Genomic DNA, 25440 nt, shown 5'->3' with positions numbered 1-25440 from the left:
CACGCACCAGCAGAGCCCTCCAGGGAATGGGGATGAAGCCGAGGATCAGGGACTCCTGCCCCTTCTGTTGAGAACACCGAGCAGTCCCCAGGCCTGCATCTGAGATGGTAACCACAGAATCCAGGGTAGGTCTCTGCCCCTGAGCACCGGGGAGGCATGGGCGGGCGGTAAGGCCGCTGCTCTCAGCACCTGCACACCCCCTGGATGGGGCTCCCAGCCCGGAGATGCCTGGGGACTCTAAGGCGTCACGGGGCTCCCCACCCACCACCCTACAGGGCAGCTCTTATGCTGAAGAAGGAAAGAGAAGGAAGTTCTGGGCTATGTGTGAGGATGGAGCTGCAGCCATGAATGGGAGCATGTGTAGGTGTGAGTGACACACATCCTCTGTGTGGGTGTGACACATGTCCTGTGTGTGGGTGTGAATGACATGTGTCCTGTGTGTGGGTGTGAGTGACACATGTCCTGTGTGTGGGTGTGAGGGAGGACACATGTCCAGTGTGTGGGTGTGAGGGAGGACACATGTCCTGTGTGTGGGTGTGAGGGAGGACACATGTCCTGTGTGTGGCTGTGACATATGTCCTGTATATGAGTGTGAGTAAGGACACATGTCCTGTGTGTGGGTGTGACACGTTCTGTGTGTGTGTGACCTGTCTGTAGGTGTGAGTGATGCATGGGGTCCACAGAGGGCCCTGCAGCCCCTTCCCAGCAGGCCCAGCCAACCGGGTGGGCAGTGGCCGTGGGGCCCGGACAAGCAAGGAGGGGAGATAGACTGCAGGGCCCGCCGGCCTGATGGTCCAACAGCTGGACACGGGGCCCCAAGCCCAGGCCTCACCCTGGGCACCCCCGACTGTAGGTGCCAAGGTCACAGGTGCACCAGAGCCCAGATCCAGGGCAGTATCCAGTGGCCTGGACCCCCATCGATTCTGCCAACTCCACCTGTGTACAAGGGGGAAGGGCACTAACCCTGTCCCAGGTTTCTGCAACAACACAAGCTGTATATAGCACCCTTGACATAAATAACTCCATCTTAAGAGTCAGACTCTATTTCACATTTCACAGGGCACTTTGCCAACAAAAACAAGATGCCTTTTGCTTAATAAACAAATTTAAAAAATAAAGACTGCATGTAACACAAACAAGCACGCTCCACTCTCAGGCCTCACTGAGGACTCCGTGGTCATAACACAAGCAGGCCTTCAGCTGCTGAAAAGGGCTGTCCTCGTGAAAAGAAATCAGCATCTGCCGAAGTCTCTGCCATATCAGAGTCCCTTGCAAGGCCCGCGGAGGCCACCAGGGCCAGACCAGGAGATGCTTTTTGTCTTTGTTCTGTCTTTTTTTGTCTTTTCTCCCGTTAACCCTTTCTCCTATCTCTTTTTCTCCCAGTGTTCAATGTGACTTTGTTTGTTGTGAAATGTTTAATCTATAGCATTTATATATTAAGTACACTACGATATATAGTTTGCAATGTTGACAGGCGTGTGGAGTGGCGGGAGCCTGTGTGCCTGTGGCTCTGACTACAGGGTAAACCGGAAGCACGAAGGAGAATCGCCTCCTTGGGAACTCCATGGAGCTCACGGCCTCTGTGATAGAAACAGCATCAATAAAGTCTGACATTGCGGAAGACACGATCGTGCGTGGACCTGGTTATCTCTGAGCCTGCACTGCTCATGAGACAAAAACCATCACAACACCTCCCTACAGAGTCAAAGCCTGCACAGGCCGTGGATTTCCTGAGAATATGTTTGTCCTCCCTGGACAGCCCAGCATCCCCCAGGTAGCAAGGGGCCAGGAGGGGACAGGAGTGGCCAGGAGGGGACAGGAGGGGCCAGGAGGGGACAGGAGGGGACAGGAGGGGACAGGAGTGGCCAGGAGGGGACAGGAGGGGCCAGGAGGGGACAGGAGGGGACAGGAGGGGCCAGGAGGGGACAGGAGGGGACAGGAGGGGCCAGGAGGGGCCAGGAGGGGACAGGAGGAGACAGGAGGGGACAGGAGGGGACAGGAGGGGACAGGAGTGGACAGGAGGGGACAGGAGTGGACAGGAGGGGCCAGGAGGGGATAGGAGGGGACAGGAGGGGACAGGAGGGGCCAGGAGGAGACAGGAGGGGACAGGAGGGGACAGGAGTGGACAGGAGGGGACAGGAGGGGACAGGAGGGGACAGGAGTGGACAGGAGGGGACAGGAGTGGACAGGAGGGGCCAGGAGGGGATAGGAGGGGACAGGAGGGGACAGGAGGGGCCAGGAGGAGACAGGAGGGGACAGGAGGGGACAGGAGTGGACAGGAGGGGACAGGAGGGGACAGGAGGGGACAGGAGGGGACAGGAGTGGCCAGGAGGAGACAGGAGGGGACAGGAGGGGACAGGAGGAGACAGGAGTGGACAGGAGGGGACAGGAGGGGACAGGAGTGGACAGGAGGGGACAGGAGGGGACAGGAGGGGACAGGAGTGGACAGGAGGGGACAGGAGGGGACAGGAGGGGACAGGAGTGGCCAGGAGGAGACAGGAGGGGACAGGAGGGGACAGGAGGAGACAGGAGTGGACAGGAGGGGACAGGAGGGGACAGGAGTGGACAGGAGGGGACAGGAGGGGACAGGAGGGGACAGGAGTGGACAGGAGGGGACAGGAGTGGACAGGAGGGGACAGGAGGGGACAGGAGTGGCCAGGAGGAGACAGGAGGGGACAGGAGGGGACAGGAGGAGACAGGAGTGGACAGGAGGAGACAGGAGGGGCCAGGAGGGGACAGGAGTGGACAGGAGGGGACAGGAGGGGACAGGAGTGGCCAGGAGGGGACAGGAGGGGACAGGAGGAGACAGGAGGGGACAGGAGGGGACAGGAGGGGACAGGAGGAGACAGGAGGGGACAGGAGCGGCCAGGAGGAGACAGGAGGGGACAGGAGGAGACAGGAGGGGACAGGAGGGGACAGGAGGGGACAGGAGGAGACAGGAGGGGACAGGAGGGGCCAGGAGGGGCCAGGAGGGGCCAGGAGGAGACAGGAGGGGACAGGAGGGGACAGGAGGGGACAGGAGGAGACAGGAGGGGACAGGAGGGGACAGGAGGGGACAGGAGTGGCCAGGAGGGCGTGGGACAGCCTGGAGAGAAGCTCTGGGTAGTCGCACTAAGGCATCCTCCCTGGGCCGTGGGTGCCTGAGGGTCTGCCCCAGAGTCGAGGGCCAGGCAGGCTGGGCACAGAGAGGGGCTCCAAGGTCCTGCAGCCCCAGCCTTCGAAGAGGCAGAGCCAGGTCCGAGCTCTCTAGACTCAGTTCTCGCTCCCTCTGCAAATCCAGAATCCCACCCCTTCTCTCCGCCCTCCTGACCCCCCGAACTCAGCCCTGTCACCTCTCACTAGGGCCACCGTGAAGCAGCCCTCACTGCCACCTCTGCCCCCGCACAGCAGGCCCAGCCTCTCCTTTGCACAGACCTTGCCCCTGCCCTCATGAGGGCCCCAGGCCTACGCCCCTGTGGTGGGGGGAATCCTGTCCCCCAAATATTCCTGCCCTCCTGTGACCTCCAAATGTGACCCTGCTTGGAAATGGGATCTTTGCAGATGTGAAGAACACCACGACTGAGGTGAGGCCCTGCTGGGTTAGGGTGGGCCCCAGGGCCTACAGAAAAGGCCCCAGAGACACACAGAGGGGAGACGACCACGTAGAGACGGAGGCAGAGCGGGGAATGAGGCGTCTACAACCACGGAACACCACGGCGGCTGGAAGAGATAGGAAGGACCCTCCCCCAGAGCCTCAGGAGTGGGCACAGCCTTGCTGACACCTTGATCTGAGGCTTCTCTCCTCCGGAACTGAGAAAGAGGACATTCACGTTGTTTCAGCACTTGGCTTGTGGTCCCTTGCTGCGGCAGCCCCAGGAGCTCATATCTGCGCCCCCCCCCCACCCCCACCTCACGCCCGTCCCATTTGCTCCAGACACAAGATCCTGCCTCAGGACCCCGCACCTTCTATTCCCTATTCTGGGATCTCTTCCCAGGCATGTGCAAGGCCCACCCCTCACATCAGCAGACCACCACCACCTGGACAGAGGAGCCTTCCTGGACCCCTATCCAAGCCAGCACCACTCGGCTCTGACTATGGAGTGAACCGTAGTTCACCCTACCCTCTGCCCCTTCCTCCTGCCTCGCTTTTCTCCACAGCATTTCTCATGGCAGCTTCATCCTTTCCTGCGTGTCCCCTGCAAGGACAGGAGCCCCAGGAGGTCAGGGCAGGTGCAGGATTCTGCTCACTGCTACCCTCTGGGTCCTGAGCACCGTGCCAGCCGCTGCCAGGCCTCCATGACCGTGTGTCAAGCAGATCGCCTGCATCAGCCCTGTTCAACACAGACTTTAGGGTACTGTTTTATCTCTGTGACTTTGTGGCTTCTTTATTTTTCCTTTCTCAGACAGTCTCTAGATTCAAGGTGCAATTAGTTTGGAAAAGCCTGTATAGTCTGTCTTAGGAATCCACAGAGCACATTCACATATTAAAGGCTCTGAGAATTCCTGCAAAAAAAGAAGTCTGCTGAACTCTGGTTTAGGAAGCGCTTACTGGAACACAGAATCCCTTCCCAGTGCCCGTCACAGCGCACGGAGCTGGTGCAGCTCCTAGCTCCACGCCGAGGCCCTGCCTCTCCATCCAGTGGCCTCCCCTTCCCCCAGGCCAGGCCAGCACAACCCATATGAAGAGTTGCGGGGGATGGGGGGGCTGCAGCAGGGTCTTCCTGGGCCCCATTCCTCCACAGTTCCATCTCAGGGTGCACACGTGGAAGGACCGGCGAGTCAGCTGCTCCAGGCTGGCACTCATCTGCCACTCTGCCCACCTGGGAGCCCGGCTTGGAGGAGGGGTGCCCAAGGTAACTGGTGCTGCCAGGACCAGGGGGACTCCGGTTGAAACATTGTCAGGGTCTGGGAAAAATCTGGCACTGGACCACGAAAAATAAAAGCGGAATTCAGAGAATCCCTGAGCAGGAAGGACACCCCCCAGCAAGAGAAGTAGTTCCGAACCCCACTGCACCCAGGCCACAGGCTCTGCAGGGCCTCATGGGCTTGGGAAGCCCCGGTCATGAGGCCCAGCTGCCCCACCTGGCACTAAGTAAGTGGCTCTCAGGGAAATCATAACACGATTAGCAGCTTCCGGCCAGTCTCTCACGGGCGTTAGCCTACTCCTCGCTCCTACACAAACACGGCAGGGCTGCCAGGTCCTGACATTGTCCTCCATGGCCGGGTGTCCAGGTCACATGGAAGCAAGGAAATCTCACAATGACTGGGGGTGGGGAAACATCGGCTCAGGGGCCTCCCCTGTCCTTCCCCTGCCAGCAGGGGCTGGAGGGGGACAAAGAAACGAGGAAGGGGCAAAGGGTGAGAAAAGGGAAGGCAAAGGCAGAGCCAAGCCCTGACCCACAGGGCCCTCTAAAGAGTGAGCATCTGTCCTGCACGGGGGCGTGCACCCACTGCCATCCTCCGGCTCTCAAGGACAGCGGTGCCCTGGGCTGGGGAGCAGGGAGGACCCTGGTTGGGTGTGGCCCCAATGCCCACAGGCACACTGACTGGGGAGACCGTGAGCAGCCACGTGTGATCTCAGCTGACCCCACAGAGGGAGAGCCTCCCAGGGGCTGAGGGGCTTTGGCACCTGCAGGGACCCTGAGACTCCCACCCAACACAAGCCCCGACCCCGCTAGCAGCTGCGCCCTGCCCTCCTTGCATGAGCCGGCAGAGATGGGAAGCGCACAACAGAGCTGGAACGTGGTGTCGGAAACGCTCGGCTCACCCGGGGCAGGAAGGCAGAGCCTCAGCTGAGCATGGGGAGGCGGGAAGAGACGTCCCAGAACCACCGAGCAGCGGGTAAGGCCCTGGGCTCCGTCACCAGAGAGCCCTGCCCACAAGCCCCTGCACCCAAGCCCTTGGCCAAGTGATGCCGTGACCGAGGTGCCCGACCACCGTGTGTGCCACTGCCGCGGTCACTGCTGCTAACAGGAGTCACCATAGGCCAAGCAGGCTTCACCCAGGCCTCCTCCTCTAAGAACAAGAGCTGGCATTGCTTGAGCGCTTACTGTATACAGGCACCAAACAAAGGCTCCACATGAAGTGACTCATTTAATCCCAGGTTTTCAGGTGGATGTTGTCACACCCACATCCTGGAGCTCGAGGCCTGATGGGGCCTCCAGCGAGGGGGCTGGTGGGAGCTGCTACCAGGTCTCAGAGCTCACCAGGTACCTGGGGGAACTGAGCCCAGGACTGAGCCATGTTTTCCACTCTTGGCTGCCTAGACGGGCATCGGCATCCAGCCCATCAACAAACACTTGCTCCACATGCTGGCTCAGGCCAGGCCAGGCTCCCCGAGGCCACCCATTCTGCCCTGCCAGGGCGCTCCTGTGGGATGCAGAGAAGCCCCCAGCCCCAGCCGGCCCAACCACCTCACACAGTGGCCCTGGGAGAGCAGCCGGTCCAGAGAGAGGCTGGCACGGTGCCCCTAGGCCTGCGGGTCCCGGCGTGCAGCCCACTCCCCTGAGAGGGGCAGCTTGAGGAAGGGCCTACAGGCTTCCCTGCCTGGACTGGAGGCCTCGTGGTGGGGGAAGTCCAAAAAGCCTTGGCCAGGCCGCCCACTGACCCTGACTCACTGCGCCCTCTCTGACGTTCCAGGCTCCCAGGCTGCCCCCCAGACACTCCTGCTGTCCCCAGCACCACCCCCTAGACCCCCGCTGGCCTTCATTTGCCCATCCTCACTTCTGCAGGCCTCGTCACACCCTGGCCACATGAGAAGCATCTGCTCACTCACGGTCAGCCTCCCAGCCATGGGCTCCACATGGGTGAGCACCCGCTGCCAGGGTCCTCGAACCCCCAGTACTCGGCAGCAGCTGAGCCAAAACCCAGCAAACAATTGAGTGACCAAATAAACAAATGACTCTGTGGCTAGCACGGGACACGCCAGGCAACACCCCTCCAACCCTTGGGGCTCAGGCATAGCCCCTGTGAACACTGACTCCCACCCACCCACCGCCTCCCTCACTTGCCGGGACCCAGCCGTGGGGGTGAACAGAGCGGCCGGAGAAGGAGATCACAGGGCTTCCCGGGGCCATGAAAACAAGCAAATAAAAGCAAAACACACAAACAAGCAAATCCTGCGCTAAAAACGAATTTTTAAAAACAATAAGAAAAGCTCAAGTCCAGGATCTGTGTGGGGACCCCGCCGACGTGACAACCAGGACCCCCACCCTCCCCTGCCCCCCGCCCCCGGCCTCAGCCCAGCTCCTCCACCCAGCCCAGCCCGGGCTGCCCTGGTGAGGGTCTCAGCCAAGACGCCCTCCACCCCACTCCAGCCAGCAGAGCCCGGCCAGGGCAGAGCCACCATGTTCTCCTAAGGCCCCTGGGTCCCATATTCGGATGGCGGCCTAGGGCCTGGCCACGGCACAGGCAGACGGAGCTGGCAGGACAGGCCCAAAGCTCACCTTGGGCCAGGCTGGTGATGGAGATGGCCACACTCACTAGGCCCTGCTGGGACCATCGAGACCCTGATGTCCCCACAGCAGGTAGAGGCTGAAGCAGCCTCAGGGACTGGCCCGGCCCTCGAGCCTGACTCTGAGATGATCACTGCTGATGGAGGTGAATACAAGGTGTACACGAGGATAGCCAGAGCCCAGCTCGGGGCTCAGAGGGGACGGCTTCGGGGGAACACGGCCGCGCACACGTCTACCTGCAGTTGCCTTCCCTGCCCAGGCTCTCCGCCCCTGCCCCACCTAGGACCCCAGGCCCAGGGACACCCCTAGCCCCGCCCCAGCCATCCATGCAGCTGGGCCTTCAAGTCCCCCCTGGGAGCAAAAAGCCCGCTCTCCCCCCATAAACCTGGGGACTCGGACTGGCAGCCCCATTTCCCCTCCCCGCCCCCACCCTGCTCCAAGCTGCCTGTTGTTTCGCCCCATTATTAGAATCCCCTTGGGCAGGCCCCAGAATCCCTGCCTCAGAGTGGAAACTCAGGGGAACCTTGGCTTTGATGTCTGCCCCCTCCCCACTAAAAAGACCCCTTTGTTCCTCCCAGACGACAGGAGCAGAGAAACAGGGCACAGCTCAGGCGCCATCAGTGACGGCGGAGGCTGGGACCCCCTCCGAGGGGCGCCTGGCCAGCAACCCCCTCCCTGCTGCCAGCAGAGGCCCCGTCGCCTCCTTCTTCCTTGTTACTCTCCTCCCTTCCTGAAGAGAATTATCCACTTCCTCTAATGGAAAAACACGGCCATCATCCCTTCTCTTCCCCTTTTCCTGCCGGAGCTCAAGCCAGGACGGGCAACTTCAGCCCTGGTTTGCAGTCTGCACGCTTCCTGTGTGAGAAGAGCCCCTGCGGCTCCAGGCAACTACCTGCCATAAAGACCCCTACAGCTGGGTTCTGTTCCTGTCACCGGAGTCCGGGGGAGCCCGCTGCCCGTTAACCCTCGATGTGGGGAGTGTTGGCCAGACATGGCGGCTCACACCTGTAATCCCAGCACTTTGGAAGGCCGAGGTGGAAAGATTGCTTGAGCGTAGGAGCTCAAGACCAGCCTGGGCGACATGGTGAGACCCTGTCTCCACAAAAAATACAATAACTATTCAGCGTGGTGGTGCACACCTGCAGTCTCAGCTACTTGGGAGGCTAAGCTGGGAGGATCGCTTGATCTCAGGATTTTGAGGCTACAGTGAGCTGTGATGGTGCCACTGCACTCCAGCCTGGTTGACAGAGTGAGACGCTGCCTCTAAAAAATAAACATAAGGCCGGGCGCGGGGGCTCAAGCCTGTAATCCCAGCACTTTGGGAGGCCGAGACGGGCAGATCACGAGGTCAGGAGATCGAGACCATCCTGGCTAACACGGTGAAACCCTGTCTCTACTAAAAAAATAAAAAAACTAGCCGGGCGAGGTGGCGGGCGCCTGTAGTCCCAGCTACTCGGGAGGCTGAGGCAGGAGAATGGCGGGAACCCGGGAGGCGGAGCTTGCAGTGAGCTGAGATCTGGCCACAGCACTCCAGCCTGGGCGACAGAGCGAGACTCCTTCTCAAAAAAATAAAATAAAATAAATAAACATAAAAAGTAAAAAATAAAAATAAAAATGTGGGGAGTGCGTGACTCTCTGCCACACTCCATGGCATAGCCTGTCCCTCACTGGCAGGATGCCACCTCAATGGTGCCCCTCACTGGCAGGATGCCACCTCAATGTTTTAGTGGAGGCCAGCTTTATGGGACAGGGTCCCACGACCTCTGTGCCGACCCCTCCCAGCGGGGGACACTGACCCCTTTGCCCAGGCAGCTGCACCTGCGGGACTCCTGTCCCCATGCCTGAAACTCTTCCCAAACACCTCTGTAGCTGTGAACGCCAGTCCTTTCACAAACCAGAGGCTTGAGAGCCGCCCACTCAGCTCAGACCACCCAATTCCAGTCCTGGGCCCGCACCTCCGAGACCCAGCACCCCAGCACCTGCCCGGGTCAGGTTGTATGCAGCATGGGCCTCTCGAATTGTGCTGGTTACATACAGAGAGAGGAAGGAGCGGCTCCCTCACACCCATGGAGGCTGAGGCCTGCCACCCGGCCCAGATTGGCCTTGGGAGAACATGGTATAGGGAAATGGGGCAGGGAGAGGGACTCAGGGAGCCGGGGGTGAGCGTGGTGTGGCAGGTGAACCCCGAACTAGGCTCAGGGGTACATGAACCCACAGACACCAATGCGTGCCCCCAGGATACCCTCAGACACTCTACCAATGGCAGGCTCCCGTCCTCTGGAAGAGCCAGCAAAGTGGACTGACCCCACCCGGCCCCAGCTCTCTTTCCACAGCTCTGCCAGCCTCGGCTGAGGTTGCTTTTGCAGCCTTTGGCAAGCGGCGTTGCTGAGCGAGTGGCCCCTGCGTCGCTCGTGTTGCCGTGGAAGGGCGATCCCCACCAGGCCGGGCGCAGATTCATGACTCTACTGAGTCATCTGCGGTGGAGGTGGAGGGGAGGGCAGGGAGGCGCAGGCGGCACTCACCCGAGAGGCAGCCCTGCTCGCCGGGCTGCTGCATCCACCCTCGGCAGCACCTGAGCACGGTCCGGGTCTCCGTGGTATACACCTGCCTGTAGCCCATGTAGTAGACAGTTCTAGAAAGAAAGAGAGAAGGGAAGTGCTTACCATCGCAGGACCGGCTGTACTTGGCTCTCACTCACCCCTGGGGAGACTGACTCTGCGTCAGCCGGGTTCCCAGCTGCACAGGCTGTGGAATCACGGTTCTCAAGTGGGGTGGCTGATGCTAATGCCCAGCCAGGTTCCTCTGAATGAGGGGGCAGCATGGAGGCAGCAGGGGCCGTGCTGGAGCCAGTGACAGTGGCCTTGTGCTGCATGCAACCCGGGAACACACTACCCCACTGCCTCTTCCCTCCCCACGGTGGTCCTGGCTCCAGGCTGGCATTGGGATGCGCATCTCACCGCTCACCTGGCTCTCAGTGCCTAGAGAGTGCCTAGCCCTGGAGCCAGAATGGCTTCTGGGATGGAGCCAAGTGGGCCCGTGGTGCCCGGGGCTGGGTGGGCTGTGCCAGACACGGGAGGTGCCAGTTCAGACTCCATACTCTCAGTCCACCAGTGAAGCAGATGGCCCCAGTAGGAGCCCCACACACAGGTGCCATGGCCACCGACCCCTACACCTAGGAGGACAAAGCTGAGCTGGGGAGACAGAGGGGCCCTGGAAGAAGTGGTTATGGGGAGCAGCAGGAAGACTTGTGTGGGCCCAGGTCAGAGAGGAGATGCCATAGCGGGCAGGCAGGGAGGGCTTCCCGGGGGCAGTGTGGCCAGGGCAGCCTTGGTCCACAGGCTGGCTCCTGCTCGGACGGGACGGGCTGGGGCTGTCACTAAGGCTGAGCAGAAAATGGTAGGGAATGGGCAGCCCAACCCAGCCAGCGGGAGAAGGTGCCCACAGCCAGAGAGACCCCAGCTACCCAGAGAACACGCCATCCCCCTCCCCAAGTCCAGAGGCTGCCCCAGGCCACCAACACCGTGCAGCCCACAAAGCCCGGTCACCTCAGGACACCCTGCGCCATCCCCTGCCCAGCCCCTGTCTCCACCCTGCTCCTGCGGGCATCACCAGCCCCCTGCATGGAAAGTCTTGGCAGAGCATTTGGCAAGGGGCCTGCCTCTGCCACTCTGGGACTCGCCCTGAGCAGAGGGAGGGTGGGAGGTGGGGGCACCCCAGCCCAAGCAGCCCCAGCAAGCCTCCCACCATCACACCCCCGGCCCGGGGCTCCTAAGTCTCAATTCCTCCTTGCCTGGGACTCTTCCAACTCAAGCTGCCCCCATAGGTCGCCAACCACCCGCTCCATGGCCCCTAAAGTGAACGACCCTTGGAGAGGACTGGTGCGCCTGCAGACCCCGCAGCCCCTGTGAGGACCGACCCCTCATTGCCCTGCAGCCACCACCAGCTCACACAGGCTCCACTGCCACCAGAGAGCTCATTCATGCAGGGCTGGGGTCATCAGGGGAACAAGGCCTCTGCCACACGGGTGCCTACTCCTCTGCCTTCTGGAAGGTTCGCTGCCTCTCGAGGAAGCTTCTTTCCTGCTTCCTCAGAGCATGGGCCACATCAACCCCAGGACCTGCCCACCAACCCTGCCGTCCTTCCCCGGGGAGCCACCCTGACGCCTGGGTCCTCACCCCTCCGCTGCCCAAGCAGCCTCCACCCTCACTCTAGCAAGGACCAGCAAGACAGACGGCCACCTGTGCCACCTGCCCACCCGGACGCCCTGTCTCCCGCTGCTTGTTCTGCAGTGACTAATGTCCACACAAATTCAGGCCCACCCAGATGTGACCTTACTTCTTGGAAATAAGGTCTTTGCTTCACCTGCAATCAAGTTAAGATGAGGTCATTCACAGGGGATGGGAGGCCCTAATCCAGTGACTGGCGTCCTTATAAGAAGAGGGAAATTTGGACGCGGGCACAGGGGATGGCTGTGTGAAGAGGAAGGCAGAGACAGAAGTGGCGGCCACAAGCCAAGGCACTCCCAGACGCCGGCAGCAGAAGCTGGGGGCTGCAACAGACGCCCCCTCAGAGCCCCTGCAGGGGTCCAGCCTGCCCGCACCTTGATCTCAGACTTCCGGCCTCTGGAGCTGGGAGAGAACAAAGCCCTGCTGCTTTGAAGCCACCTGGTTCCAGGGCTCACTGCAGCAGTGGCAGGAGACTCTCGCACAGCTCTCTGCGTGGCACAGGCCCACGGGTCCCAGGGCTCTGAGGCCTTTGTGTTTGCAAGGACAACAGCTCACGTGGATGTGCGCAGCGGGAGGACGGAGAGAGAGGCAGACAGGGACAGAGGCGAGACAGACAGACACAGGAAGAGAAAACGAAGGAGTAGAAGATGCAGCCGCCCCGGGCCTGCCCCGCAGCCTGCAGACCCCACAGCCAGCCACCCTCCCCCATCTCTGCCGCTGTCTGCAGGGGCGGTGACCAGGGGCCCAGCCAACAGCCTGGGATCAAGGGCCCTTGAGCCTCTGGGAGCGGCCGGGGCAGCCAGGCTGCCATCTCTGGGTAACGAAACACCCGCAGCTTGCCGGGGCTGCTGCATGGGAGGCCGGAGGTGGGCCCTGGGAACCCTGACCCAACAAACAAGCGGGGCCAGGGGCCGGCGGGCGGCCGCTTCCCGGAAGCGTGGGCTCATGCACGCGCACTGCAGAGACGCTCTGGGAGCGCCTCGCAAACCCCGTCTTGGCAGGACATGAAACCACTTGCCCGGACAGAAACCGACCACCGCAGTGAACAATATTTGGCAGAGCTGAGAGTGTTTGGGCCTGTGCATGGTAAATATTTATTCCCTCTCCCGGGCTGCAATGGTGCCGGGCTACGTGCTGCTTCCCCGGGCCACTGACCACCCCCTCCATACCCCCGAAAGGGAATGACCCTTGCTGCCCTTACAGCCCCCGTGAAAACCAGATCTTCCTTCCCCTGCAGCCCCCGTGAAGACCAGCCCTTCATTCCCCTGCAGCCAGCACCAGCTCACATGGACTCCAACGCTGGGGAGCTGGTGCCCGCAGGGCAGGGGTCGTCGTGGTAATGAGGCCGCCCCCAGGTGCCCACTTCTCTGCCTTCTGGCGCTACCAGCTCACAGTGGAGGCCACCGCTCAGGGAGTGTGGGCCTGGCCGGAGGGACCTGAGCGGCAGCTCCACCCTCAGAGCCCCTCCCCCACCCCTTCCTTCTCAGGGACCTTGCTCCTCAGAGGGCAGAAGCCCCTTTATTCACAGGGGCCCCCGGCTGGGTTTATCGGGGAAGTACCCACTGAGGGGGCTGAGAGCAAGACCCCTGAACACCCAGGCGCTCTCTCAGCTATACTCACAGCCTCACCTACTCTGGGCCGAGCTGGAGCACCCATCACCCTGCGGCCCTGCCTGAGGCTGGCAGCAGGCTCCACAGCCCACAAGGCAGACGAGGGGCTGATGCCCGCTGCCCTTCTGACTGCAGCTACCACAACACAGCCACTTCGGGGCCAGCCCGGGGAGGGGGCTCATCTGATCCTCACCGCTGCTGTGAGCCAGGTGGGGAAACTGAGGCTACAGCAGATTCCCACCCTACTGGGGCTCATCCAGCCTGCTGGCCTCTCCCCCTAGAAATCAGGAGAGGAGGCGTCTCCTTGTCTGTCCAGGGCAGGACGGTGACCCTGCACCAGGCAAGCCAGGGTGCCCTCAGGCTGTGGGGTGCGCAGTTGCTGCCTCTCGCCCTCGGCTCTCAGCCACCCTGCACCCTGCTCCAACCACCTGGGAATTACCAGCCACCCAGCCACGTGATGGTGGAGGACTTGGTGGCAGTCTCGGCCAGCTGGCGAGGAGGCAGATGGAGGTGTGTAGAGGCTGAGGGGCGAGCATGGTGCCCTGCCTGCCAGCACTCATGCTTGCTCCTCACTCCAGGGCCTGCGGAAGCCCAGGCCAGCCCCTGACCCCTGCCCTGCTGGGGCTGTTCTGCACATGCGCACCCTATTTCTGAGCCCCAGTCTGTGCCAGGCAGCCCAGAAAGGGTGAGGCTGTGACAGGCACGACCCCAGGTACAGGAGACACTGTCAGCTCAGTTCACGGGTGAGAAAAAGGAGGCTGAGGTCGCCACGCTGGTAGGGGTGGAGCCAGTGATGAAACCACGAGCCTCCCACGACACCAGCTAACCCCTGAGTCACCCCTCAGTGCCACGGTGCTCTGGGGTCCTGCCTCAGCTGCCCCGGCCTGGGCTGCAATGCCAGAGGCCTGCCCAGCCCTCGCCCCTCTGCGTCCTCCTAAGGGCAGCCCGGGCCTCCTTCCCTGCATCTCCCCAGAATCCAGGGGCCTCGACTGCTCAGTGCCCCGGCTGAATGGTGGCCAAGCCAACGAGCAGCCCTGCCCTTGCTGAGCCCAGTCACACATACCCAGGCGTCCGCTGCGTGGCAGAGCTGTCCCCGTGGGCGCAGGAAGACTGGCCTGTGCCCACCTCCATGATGCCACCCAGAGCCCAGCTGGGATGCTGGGGTCCCCACCAGTTCCACAGCGAGTTGGGAATCTGGTCGTAAGCACTGGGGGCTCGAGGGCAAACGGGCAAGGGGTCAGGGTTAGGGACAGGGACTCCTGATGCCAGAGGAGGAGAAGCAACGCTCTGAAAGAGGACAGGCGGGAGCCAGAGGTCGGGAGACAGGGCTGGCTCTTGGGAGGGATGAAGGGAGCAGGCCCCAGGCCAGTCTCGACCCAAAGTCTCGCCGCGTGGAGTGACGTCTGGACCGGGCATCTGAGGAGACTCCCCCAAGGTTGCACAGCTGGATTCAGCCCCCAGAGGCTTGGGAGGGGACACAAAGAGGAAACGTGGGATTTGGGAGCACCCTGTGCACATGAACAGCCCCAGGAGCATCCCAAAGGGACAGGGGCCCGGGCCGTGTGTCACCACTTCACTTGGGGCTGGTTCCAGTAAAGCACACGAGACGCCCATCCCCCAGCACCAGGGTGGGAAGAGGCCTCTGGTTCCCCCAGGAGTGGGGGCCAGGTGAGAACAGCCCAGAGTCCTCGGAGGTGGACGTCAGCCCCTCCCCAGTGACAAGCCTGGGACCTTGGGGCAGAACGGCCACCTTTCGGGAGGGAGCGTTGGCGAAGAGGCCCGGACACCCTGCATTGGGTGATGCCAGGAGGGGATCCCTGCCGGAGGCCTCCAGGCAGGGGGACTTTGTCCACGGCTGCCCCCAGTGCCTTGCCAGGAGGCTGAGGAACTTGGTACATCAGCAACACTGCTCCCACCCTGCCTTGAGGCCAGCTGGAGACCGCGACGGAGACATCTCACCCCCACGGCAGGGGGACTTCCTCAGCCGGGCCACCAGGACTCTCCAGCCCTGCGCTCAGGTGGCTTCTGGCTGCTTCCAGAAACGGAGCTCTTCCACCACGAGCTGTTGACGGGAGACCTGGCTGAGGAGACCAAATTCCCACAAGTAAATCCACCGGTATCCACGCACACATTACACCCACAGGACGGGCCCGAGTCCACGCACGCATTACACCCACGGGACGGGCCCGCGTCCGCGCACACATTACATCCACGGGACGGGCCCGCGTCCGCGCACACATTACATCCACGGGACGGGCCCGCGTCCGCGCACACATTACATCCACGGGACGGGCCCGCGTCCGCGCACACATTACATCCACGGGACGGGCCCGCGTCCGCGCACACATTACATCCACGGGACGGGCCCGCGTCCGCGCACACATTACATCCACGGGACGGGCCCGCGTCCGCGCACACATTACATCCACGGGACGGGCCCGCGTCCACAGGACAGGCATTACACCCACGGGACGGGCCCGCGTCCACGCACGCGTTACACCCACGGGACGGGCCCGCGTCCACACACACGTTACACCCATGGGACGGGCCCGCGTCCACACACGGATGACAGTCAGGATAGACTGAAAGCTGCTATTTTGGGGAAAACAATGAGAGGAGCTTTCTTCTTCTTTTTGCTCAGGGCCAATGAACCTCAGCCCTCCTGAGATCTCTTGTTTGGGGGCTCAGGGTCCCTAAGCCTCAGCCCTGCTGCACTGGGCTGGGTCATCTGTCTGGGGGCTTGTCCTGCATGTTGCAGATGCTGAGCAGCATCCCTGGCCCCTCAACCTGCCCAGCTCACCTGTCACCAAACCTGACTCCCCATCTCCACTGTCCCGGGGTAGCAAGACAGAACCGTCCCTGAGTGAAAACCGCCATTATTGCTTAACGGTTCTTTTCTCCTCTACTCTGAACACGCCTGAATTGCACAGCAAACACACATTGACTGGAAAGCTGCTGGGGCCCCTCGAGTGGGCACAGCAGATGCAGGTGTCCCGCGTGGACCTCACGCCCACGAGAGCAGCACAGAGCAGGGCCTCAGCTCCTCCACAGGTCCCAGGCTGAGAAGCCAAGCCACACTCTTATCTGAGAACGCGTTCCTGCCTTCCCTCCCCCAGACACACGGAAACCCTCCACCTGACATGGGGTGGCTGCCAGTTCCCCACACAACCCACTCTGCAGTGGGGCTGGCTCTGCAGAGCCTGAGGCTATAAAAGGGGAGAGGTGTGCACAGGCACTCAAGTTCGGTGTTGAAATAAAATCTTGAGCAATAAAAAGTTTCACGTGTGTTTGGGAACAAGACCCTAGGGCCAAGCAGCAGCCGTCTCCCGCCGGGCCCCTGGCAGGCTGAGACCACTCTCCCCCTCCTGCGTGGCCAGCATCCTCCTGGGCCAGGTGCTTGGCTAAACAGGTGAGGGCTACAGCATCTGAGTAGCCCCATGGCAGCCTCACCCGGAGGGTGGGAGAGGCCTCAGGTTCAGATGAGGGCTTCAGGCAGGGGTCCGCGTGGCCCCGGGACCAGGACGGAGTCCCAGCCTCAGCTGCCCAGCTCCCAGGTGGTCAGTGCTGCCCTCTGTGTGAACAGAGCCCCTCCCCCAACATGGCCCCTGGGGCCCCTGCACCTACCTCCGCTCATGGCCCACGCACCACGCCTGCCACCCACAGCCAGCCTTCCACACCGGCACCGTGTGGCTGAAGGCCTGCACACACGGCTGGCGGCGGCCCACCAGGGTCAGCTCCTGCTCAGCACACACGTGGGGCCTGGAACAGAGACATAGAGAGTCAGCGCCTCGGCCACCCCTAGCCGGCAGCACCCACCCCTCCTGCACCCCCAGCTTTGGGTGCCAGCCCATCTGGAGTGAGGTCCAGACCCATGGCCAGGCCTCCACAGCACAGTGCCCATGCCACTCTCCCAGGCTTGAGGGCACAGGAGCTCAGGGGAAAAGGCAAGATGACCGACACATCCCTATGCATGGGCTACAGCGTGGCTCCTGGTCCTCCAAGACCTCAGGACACAACCACCAATGACGCTGCCTCAACAGACAGGAACCGTAGCCTCGAGGCACAGTCACGCCTGGTCCAGAATTCAGGACCAAGCCCAGACCCATCTGTCCCCTCCACCCCAGCCCTCCCCGCCTTGCTTCAGAGATGTCCCAAGCCCTGATGCTGCTGGGGCACACGGCTGAGCAGGAATTCGCCCACGGCAAGGTGAGGTGAACACGGGCCCATTCGCTGTGAAGTCAGTGGCTCCCCGGCATCATATTACTCACACTGGTGAGTGTTTGCTCTCAGAGGAGGAGGTGAAAACCCCAGGCCCATCCCTGCCAAGCTCCTTCAGGTCCCCTCCAAGGCCTCTCCAGCCCAGAGCCTGCATAAACCAGGGGAGGGGAACACGCCAGGGACAGGTGCCCTAAGCCAGCCATCCAGACCCCACCGGGCTCGGAGCAGGTGGAGAAAGGACTCAGACCCTTCAGGGGGAAGGGTCAGAGGGAGGGACCCTCCAAAGACGGCCACACGGGCCAGCACCCCCCGAGCAGGGGTTCACCCCTGGCCTACCCTGACCGAGGGGTGAGGAGGGCTCCCTCTACAGAAGCAAATTTGAGGGGAGAGGACAAGGCTCCAACGCTCGTGTCCCACTGAGTCAGGTTATGTCTGGGGGGCCTCAGTGGAAAGAAGAAGTTTGTCCTGCTCTCCCAGCTCTGGGCTTGCTACCTAGAACCAGGGCCAGGCACACCTGGTGTGGGCCGGTGTCTCCCCTCCAGCCTCAGGTGCAGCAAGCCTGGCAGATCCCGCCAGAACCCCTCCCACCTGCTGGGGGCAAGCAGGTGGCAGGGGTTCCCCAGCCCCTCATCAGAGGTCCCCACTCCACCAGGAATATTGTCCAGGCTCGGTACCGCCCTCTGCCCAGGCCTCACCAGGAGCCCCTAACCCGCCGCCTGGTGGGCCGGACCCTGGCTCAGCACTCAGAGACTGCCCGCCCCGTCCAGCCACCCTGGCCCCAGGCCAGCCACCCCCAGATGGAGGCTCTCGCGATGGAGGACTATATTTTTCCTCTTTCCTGGGGCTCGTGCTGTGTGGGAAGCCCTGTGTCCCCTCTGACTTCAGCCCACCCCCTTGTGCTGAACAAATCCAGAAAGCACAGACCCAGCACAGCGGCGCCAAGCTGAGAGCAGCAAATGGCAGGGCCTCACCAGCTGGGACAGCAGGGGCTCCACCAGGCAGCTGTGGCACAGAGGAGGGACCCTGGCCTCCAGCTGCCCACCCACGAAGGGACAGACGAAGGCTGGGACCAGAGTCCAGCTCCAGATCTCCAGTCCAGTCCGAGAGGGGCTGGGGCTGCCGCTGGACACGTCCTGCTGTGACCTCCTGCTGCGAGGTTTTGCCCACACTCTCCCGCAGTTTCCCAAACTGCCCATCCCAGGGCTGAGGCTTGCCCACCCAAGGCAGCGTTGATCCCTGGAGTCCAAGCTCAGGTGACTGCAGGGCAGGGACACAAGGCAGGATGAGAGGCAGGGCAGAGCTCCTCCTGGCCATGAGCAGAGTCCAGGCTCCCCACCAATTCCCAGACAGACCTGCAGCTGCAGCCAAGAAGCCTCCACAGCCATGGGGACCCTCCAGCCAGGTGGAATCAGCTGCAGGAACTCAGGGCAGGTGGAAAGGCTCTGCCATTGCCTCTTCCTGCACCAGGAAGACAACTCCCTCCTGGGCAGGGAGTGAGACTTCCAAAAACCCTATTTCTACCCGCGAGCTGGAGAAGAGGTGACTCGCTCAGGAGGGCCTCCTCCGTGCCCAGCACCAGGTCCTTTCCCGATGTTACATCATTGAATCTCTCCCCTCCCAGGGAGGAGGTGACAGTGACCCCCTGATCTGCTCAAGGTCACCAGCTAATGAGAGGTACAGACAGGACTAAGGGCCAGGCCTCTCCCACCTTCCACCAGCACTGTTTGGCCTCTGTGTCCCAAGAGCCACGGATCCCAGCGTGAAAACAGGCGAGGGGGCAGGGCCAGAGGTTGGATCAGGGACAGAGGGTCAAGTCTCCAGGGAGGTCCCTCCTCAGCCTCCCTGGAGCTGGGTCCTGACCTCATTCCTGACCCCCAGACTACAGCACCCATGGGGGATGGTCTCACAGCCCCCAGGGCCACTGCCCCACCCCATCCTGCTGTGACCCAAGGCTGACCTCTGTGGATCACATCCTCCCAGCACCTGCACATACACACACTCTCTCTCACACTCACTCTCAATCACACACAAACTCACACTCACACACATTCACAACCACTCATACCCACAGAATCACACACTCACAATCACATACACTCTTACTCATACTCAATCTCACACACCCACACACAGTCACACATACTTTACACGGACTCGAACACACTCACGCTAACACACAATGCACTCACACATACTCTCACACACTCACACACACAATCATACACAGTCACATTCACAAGCACACTCAATCACACACATTCACACTCAACATGCTCATACACTCATACATGTTCACACACACTCAATCACACTATCATACCCACATACAATCACGTACACACAAACTCACAATCACACATTCACACTCAAAATCACACACCCTCATACACACACTCACCCACATACACATATACACACAATTACATATATACACATTCACACACAATCACACACACACATTCACACTCAAACACAATCACACATACTCATACACACTCACACACTCACATACACACACATTCGCAATCACACACACTCATACAATGACACACACACACACAACCACACACACACTCATGAACACACACTTCTGTACTGTCACGCATGGAAGCTCACACACTCACACACACACACACATATGCACTCTCAAACTCCCATTCACACACACACTCACAGATACACACACAGGCACACACTTACACACTTTGCCCTCTGGCTGCAGGGTGCGTTTAGTCAACGGGAGGACCAGCAAGAGATGTGGGAGAGGCACTGGGGTTTGGCCCTCCCGTCAGGGGCAGGGGCCGCACCCCCTCTCTCCAGGTTCCAGGACCCAGCCCCCACCCAAGGAATGGCCTTGGCTCCACGGTGGCACCCCCGTGCTTCCTCGCCCATGCACCTTCCACACAGCATGGACCCTTTGTGAACACCCCTCCCCAACCCCTCCTGGGACAGTGCCACCCCGTCCTCCTCCTACTAACAGATACACTGTCCCTCTGAAACTCAAAAAGCCACGCTTTCAGGTAACAGTGTCAAATTTGGGATCAGAGATGGGTGTTTTAAAGCACTAGTGCATCTTGGAGGGCAGAACTCGTGATGAATGCACCCACCCCACCGACCGTCAGGCTCTAGGGATGCAAAGCATCATGCACTGGTTCTCAAAGTGGGATCCCCCGGCCGGGACCAGCAGCGCCTCCTGGGAACCTGCAGAAATGCACACTCCTGGGTGCCACCCTGGTCCACCGAATCCAGGATGCTGGGGGTGGGGCCCAGCAATCCTTGGGGAGGGAAGGATTGCGTGTGTTTGCCCAAGCCCACCAGGGGATGCCGGAGCACACTCAAGCTTGTAACCCCAGGCCTAGCGGTTTGAAGCAAGGTCTCACTGCCAGGCAGCCTGGGTTTGACGCTCAGCTCCCCACAGCCCGTCTTTAAGACATGCAGGTTACTGAACCTCTGCCTCAGTTCCGTCACCTGTAAAATGAGGATTCGCAGCACTGACCTTGCCAGGCTGTCATGAGGGTTAGGTGAGCCCGCACAGAAAAGGGCTCCTGACAGCCCTCGGGAGGTGTGAGCCAGTGTTATTGCAGATGCTGGGACTGTTTATTCTGGAAAAAGTGTCACTCGTACCTCAAAAGTGGGCCCATAGGAACTGCTACAGGCATTGAACGCTTTTGCTGCCCCTGTGCCTTGCAACGCACTTACCCACGGCGAGCCCTGGGCACAAGTGGCCCTGAATTGCTTGCCATAAAAAAACAGAAGTGGGGGGCAGGGTGGGGGTAGGCCGATGATCCCCGAGCTTCTGGGCTACAGGGTCCAGCCCCTGACTCTGCTATGGCCCCTGTGCTGAGGGTAGCCACTGTGAAGGGACTCTGTCACCATCTCAGGATGGAGATGACACAGAGAGGGCAGAGCTGTGAGCCTAGGTTTTCAGCAGACACCCCAGGCCTGGGGCTTGCTGTGCAGCCTGAGGAATCACTGACCGTCTCTGAGCCCTCAATTCAGCATTTGGAAAACAGGTGTGATGACAGCTCGGGCCCCTGGGGCTTGGAGACATCGGGGACACGGCTGGGGCTGGGGGTCCTGAGGGGTTGGGTGCTCCCTTCTGAAGGGCCTTCTTGTCCCTCCTGGCCCTCCTCAAACCTCAGCAATCTCAGCTGCCACTAACCAGCAAGATGACAATGCTGAAGGACTCACCAAGACCCCTTGCCAACCCCACCCTCGACCACCCAGCAGCCCTTCCCGCACATCACACCCGTCACTCTCCAGGCCCCTGCCCACCTGGTGCGCCCTATGTCTCCCCAGTAACTTCTCCCCCTCACGGCTCTCCCCAAGGCCAGAGGGCCCTTGCCCTGCCCAGCCAGGCTGTGGTCCCTGAAAACGGCTCCTGGGTGGCTCTTGCAGTGACCCCCAACAAGATTGATTGATCATCCATCAAGCCAGCCTTCAAGGATGGAGGGGTGAGTGTGGGAACGACTGTCTCCTCTGGGGACTTCAGCACCACACACACAGCCATAGCAGCCTTCCCGCACCCCACACGCAGCCCCAGCGGCCTTCCCGCACCCCACACACAGCCCCAGCGGCCTTCCCGCACCCCACACGCGGCCCCAGAGGCCTTCCCGCACCCCACACAGCCCCAGAGGCTTTCCCGCACCCCACACATGGCCCCAGCGGCCTTCCCGCACCCCACACACGGCCCCAGAGGCCTTCCCGCACCACACGCAGCCCCAGAGGCCTTCCCACCTGGGAGGATGGAGAAGGTGGCGGGGGGAGGGCAGGCAGAGGAGCGGACAAAAAGAAACCTGCCCACTGCTGCACATGGGTCTGAGAAGAACCCAATAAAACGTCTGGTGACCTTAGACAGGACCAGAGTCCCAGGCCTCACTGTTCCTTGCGGCTGGAGCCTGCCTCCCATCTGGGGGGTGGAACAGGAATTCCCAAACTACAAAGCAGGCCCGGTGCAGTCAGAGGCGGAATGCGTTCCAGCTGGCGGGCCATCTGCTCCCGAGCAGACCTGGGGTTCCACTGGCAAGAGATGGGCATGCCGCAGGGTCCCTCCAGGGCGGGCAGCGACAGTCTGGGCCCAGCGACGGCATCACCAGATTGGGGACGGGGGATCCAGAAACCGGGCAGCCAGCCTGGCTCAGCTCCCCAGCCTGGCTGAATGCAGCCCCTGAACAAACCCTTGTGGGCAGCGGGGGCCGGAGGGGGGAATTGGGGGGGTTGCTCAGGACTGCGGTCCTCACATTTATTTTTAAAGGCTCGTTTTTACCCCCACGGTTCTCCTCTGCTTATGCTTCCCTGGCCCCCACGCAGCCAGCATGGGGGGAATCTCAAGGCCCTGGGGTTGGGGGAGCCCAGCTCCTGCCCTGGGGCCCCTCAGACCCTCAGGTGCCTTCCCAAAGACAAGGAGACAACAAACAATGTCACTTGAAGCCCCAAAGGCAGCAGCTCACAGAGAGCTCCTTCTCCTCCATGTCACTGTGCTGTGAAACTCAGGGCCCTAAGGGGAGGCTGAGAACAGCTGCTTTCTACACCCTGGGGTTGGGGAGCAGACCTGCTGACAACCTGCAGGCCTCAGGCTCAGAAACGGGGCCCTTGGAGCCCATGGCGCCAGTAGTTCCAAAGAGCTACTTGCAAGATTGGATTTGAGCTTGCAGGGCCCGACCCGTCCTGGAGGGGAGGCATCGCATCATTAGCTGATTCCAGAGCACTGGCCATTTTTGCAGCACAGCTGCCCAGAGGGGACTCCATCAGAGAGAACCTGAGCTCTCTGCAGCCCAGCAGCGCCTCTCAGGGTCTCCAAAATGTGGAACTTCCAACCATGGCTGGTCCAAGCCCTGTGGGTCCATGCCTTAGCAGGTGGGCAATCGCCCCCTTCTCCCAGACCCTGTTCCCAGACGCCCAGCCAGCAGCCTAGGGCGTCCTGCATGAGGCCCCAGGAAAGAGGCCAGCCATCCTTCCTCGCAGCGGAAACTCACTTCAGAGTGACCTGAATCAGCACATAGATCAGCTCTGCCCGCTCCAGAGATGGGGCAAAGCACCTGGGTCTGCGAGTGAGGGACACCCCCCTCACTGCCCCCAACAGCGTCTCCCAGAGGCCCCGGCTTCTAGCATTAACAGGAGGTTGGCAGTAAGGCTTCAACTCAGCAGCCAGTGGTTCAGGAAAACTCAGCCAGAGGGGGTGCCACTGCCCCATGCCAGGCTCTGCCTGCTCATCAGATTCCCAGGAGGAAAGGGTGTTGCGGAGGACAGGATCGGTAGGGACTGAGCACTCTCTGGGACCGGCCTGCTCCTCTGGGGTAAGGGAGCCAAGAGCACCCCTGCCCCACCCCCATACCAGAGCCCACAGCTTCCTCCTCCTTTCTGCCCCACAGAGTGAGCCTCAGAACAGGCCCTGCTCTCCACAGCCCAGTGGGGACCTCTCCAGGGTCCAGCTCAGGGTCCCCGCACTCACTCAGCCGGCCAACTTCGGCACACTGCGGCCCAGTGTGGCCTGGCTGCATGTCCAGGCACGTGCCAGGTGCTTACAGGACAACTGGCCTGTGGAAGGCATGCCTGCCACTGTCACAGAACTCAGACTCTCGCTGGTGGACGATCTGTGAGCAGAGTGAGCAGAGGCTCCCAGTGGATATGCCTGGAGCCAAGAAGATAAACCAGGGGCACAGGCCCCCAGCGTAGCCATCGCCACTTACTGCAGCCAGGGAGGCTCCCAAGGAGAAGCGTAGGATGTGAAGGATAGAGAAGGGAGAGGAGGGGAGGTTTGGAGAAAGGATGAGCAAAGACAGACAACTCTCCTGCAACCCATTTCCACCATTTCAAACGGCTTTGCCCCAGGCTCACGAAGGGCCTCCCGAGCCCAGGTGCACAGACAGAACACAGGAAGCAGACCGTCCACTCCTCTCCTGGAGACCCCAGCAAGTCCGAGTCCGGCAGGGGCCCAGGAAGGCCGCCGACAGTCTCCGCAGGGCACTGGTGGCAGAGGCCCTTCGCAAAAGCAGGGACATCCGAGCAGAGACAGCAGGCCATCCGCCGAGAAGCAGCCCAGCCCTGGGACTCCGGGGAGCCTATGCCCCTGGAAGCCCCTGGCTGGTCCTGGGAGGAGATGGCTGGCTGAGCAGCGAAGGCCACTGTGGTGTCCCTTCTGAGCCTGCAGCTCTCCTCAGACAAAGGCATTGGAATCACAGGAAAGAGGAACGTTCCGTCGTCATGTGGAGGCAGGACTAGGGCCGTTCACATTGCGGATGGCAAGGCCCCCACCCAGGGACCGCATGGCTTTGAAAAGGCCTCCTTCTTGGATTAAAGCCAGACCCAGGGTGGGATCTTGGGAGCTTGGACCCCCTCCCCTCCACCAGCTTGACGTGGCAGCTTCTTCTCTCAGTCCCCAGCCAGTTGCAGCTCCGTCCTGCATGGCCAGGTTTGTGGCAGGCCCTCGAGCACCAGGCCCTGCGTGGGAGTGCTGGACAGGAACAGCCTGAGAGCCCCTCTGTGGTCCCTGGAGGGAGAGGCTGTCGGACAGGAGGCCTTCACCTGGGCCTGGCCCTCGCCCACCGCCCCTGCCCAGCAAGGCCAGGGAGTGCTGGGTGGCGGCGCCAGCGACTCCCCTCCTCCTCCTCCTTCTCCACTGCAGCACCAGTTTTCCTTTGAGGCCAACACAAGGATTGATTTGCTGTTCAAGAGAGACCGCTAAACAGCCCGTTAGGGAATCATCTTTCAAAATTAAATTCATCTCGGCTGGCTCCCTGACCCTCTCTTCCTGCCCATTCTGGCACTAAATTCCTTCTTCAACAGCCCAAAGCACACGTGTTTAACACACAGACCAACTCCATTCAGCTCCCCCGTCTGGGCATGGCTCGCCCCTGCGAAGGCCCCCAGACCCCAGGAGACAAGCTTTGGAGGGAAACGGGAACAGGCGGCTTCCTCTCTGCCTTCTCCCAGCCGGGCTCTGGGGCCAGACCC

At 61.3% G+C, this 25440-nt stretch overlaps 1 protein-coding gene across 23 annotated transcripts in view; it reads right to left on the bottom strand.

The window, feature by feature from the left end:
* MEGF6 (multiple EGF like domains 6) overlaps positions 1 to 25440 on the bottom strand; it is a 123240-nt gene that overhangs the window by 97082 nt on the left and 718 nt on the right. For all 23 annotated transcript variants that reach the window (XM_077978631.1, XM_077978538.1, XM_077978549.1 and 20 more), the window contains exons 2-3: positions 16894 to 17028; positions 9956 to 10065 (exon numbers count right to left, since the gene is read on the bottom strand). In XM_077978631.1, coding sequence (XP_077834757.1) covers positions 9956 to 10065; positions 16894 to 17028 — 245 coding nt within the window. The remainder of the gene's footprint in view (positions 1 to 9955; positions 10066 to 16893; positions 17029 to 25440) is intronic.

This window comes from Macaca mulatta, chromosome 1 (assembly GCF_049350105.2).
Source record: "Macaca mulatta isolate MMU2019108-1 chromosome 1, T2T-MMU8v2.0, whole genome shotgun sequence".
In the NCBI taxonomy this organism is placed as follows: domain Eukaryota; kingdom Metazoa; phylum Chordata; class Mammalia; order Primates; family Cercopithecidae; genus Macaca; species Macaca mulatta.
The sequence above is the reverse complement of the archived record's forward strand: the minus strand, read 5'-3'. Positions and strand labels throughout refer to the sequence as shown.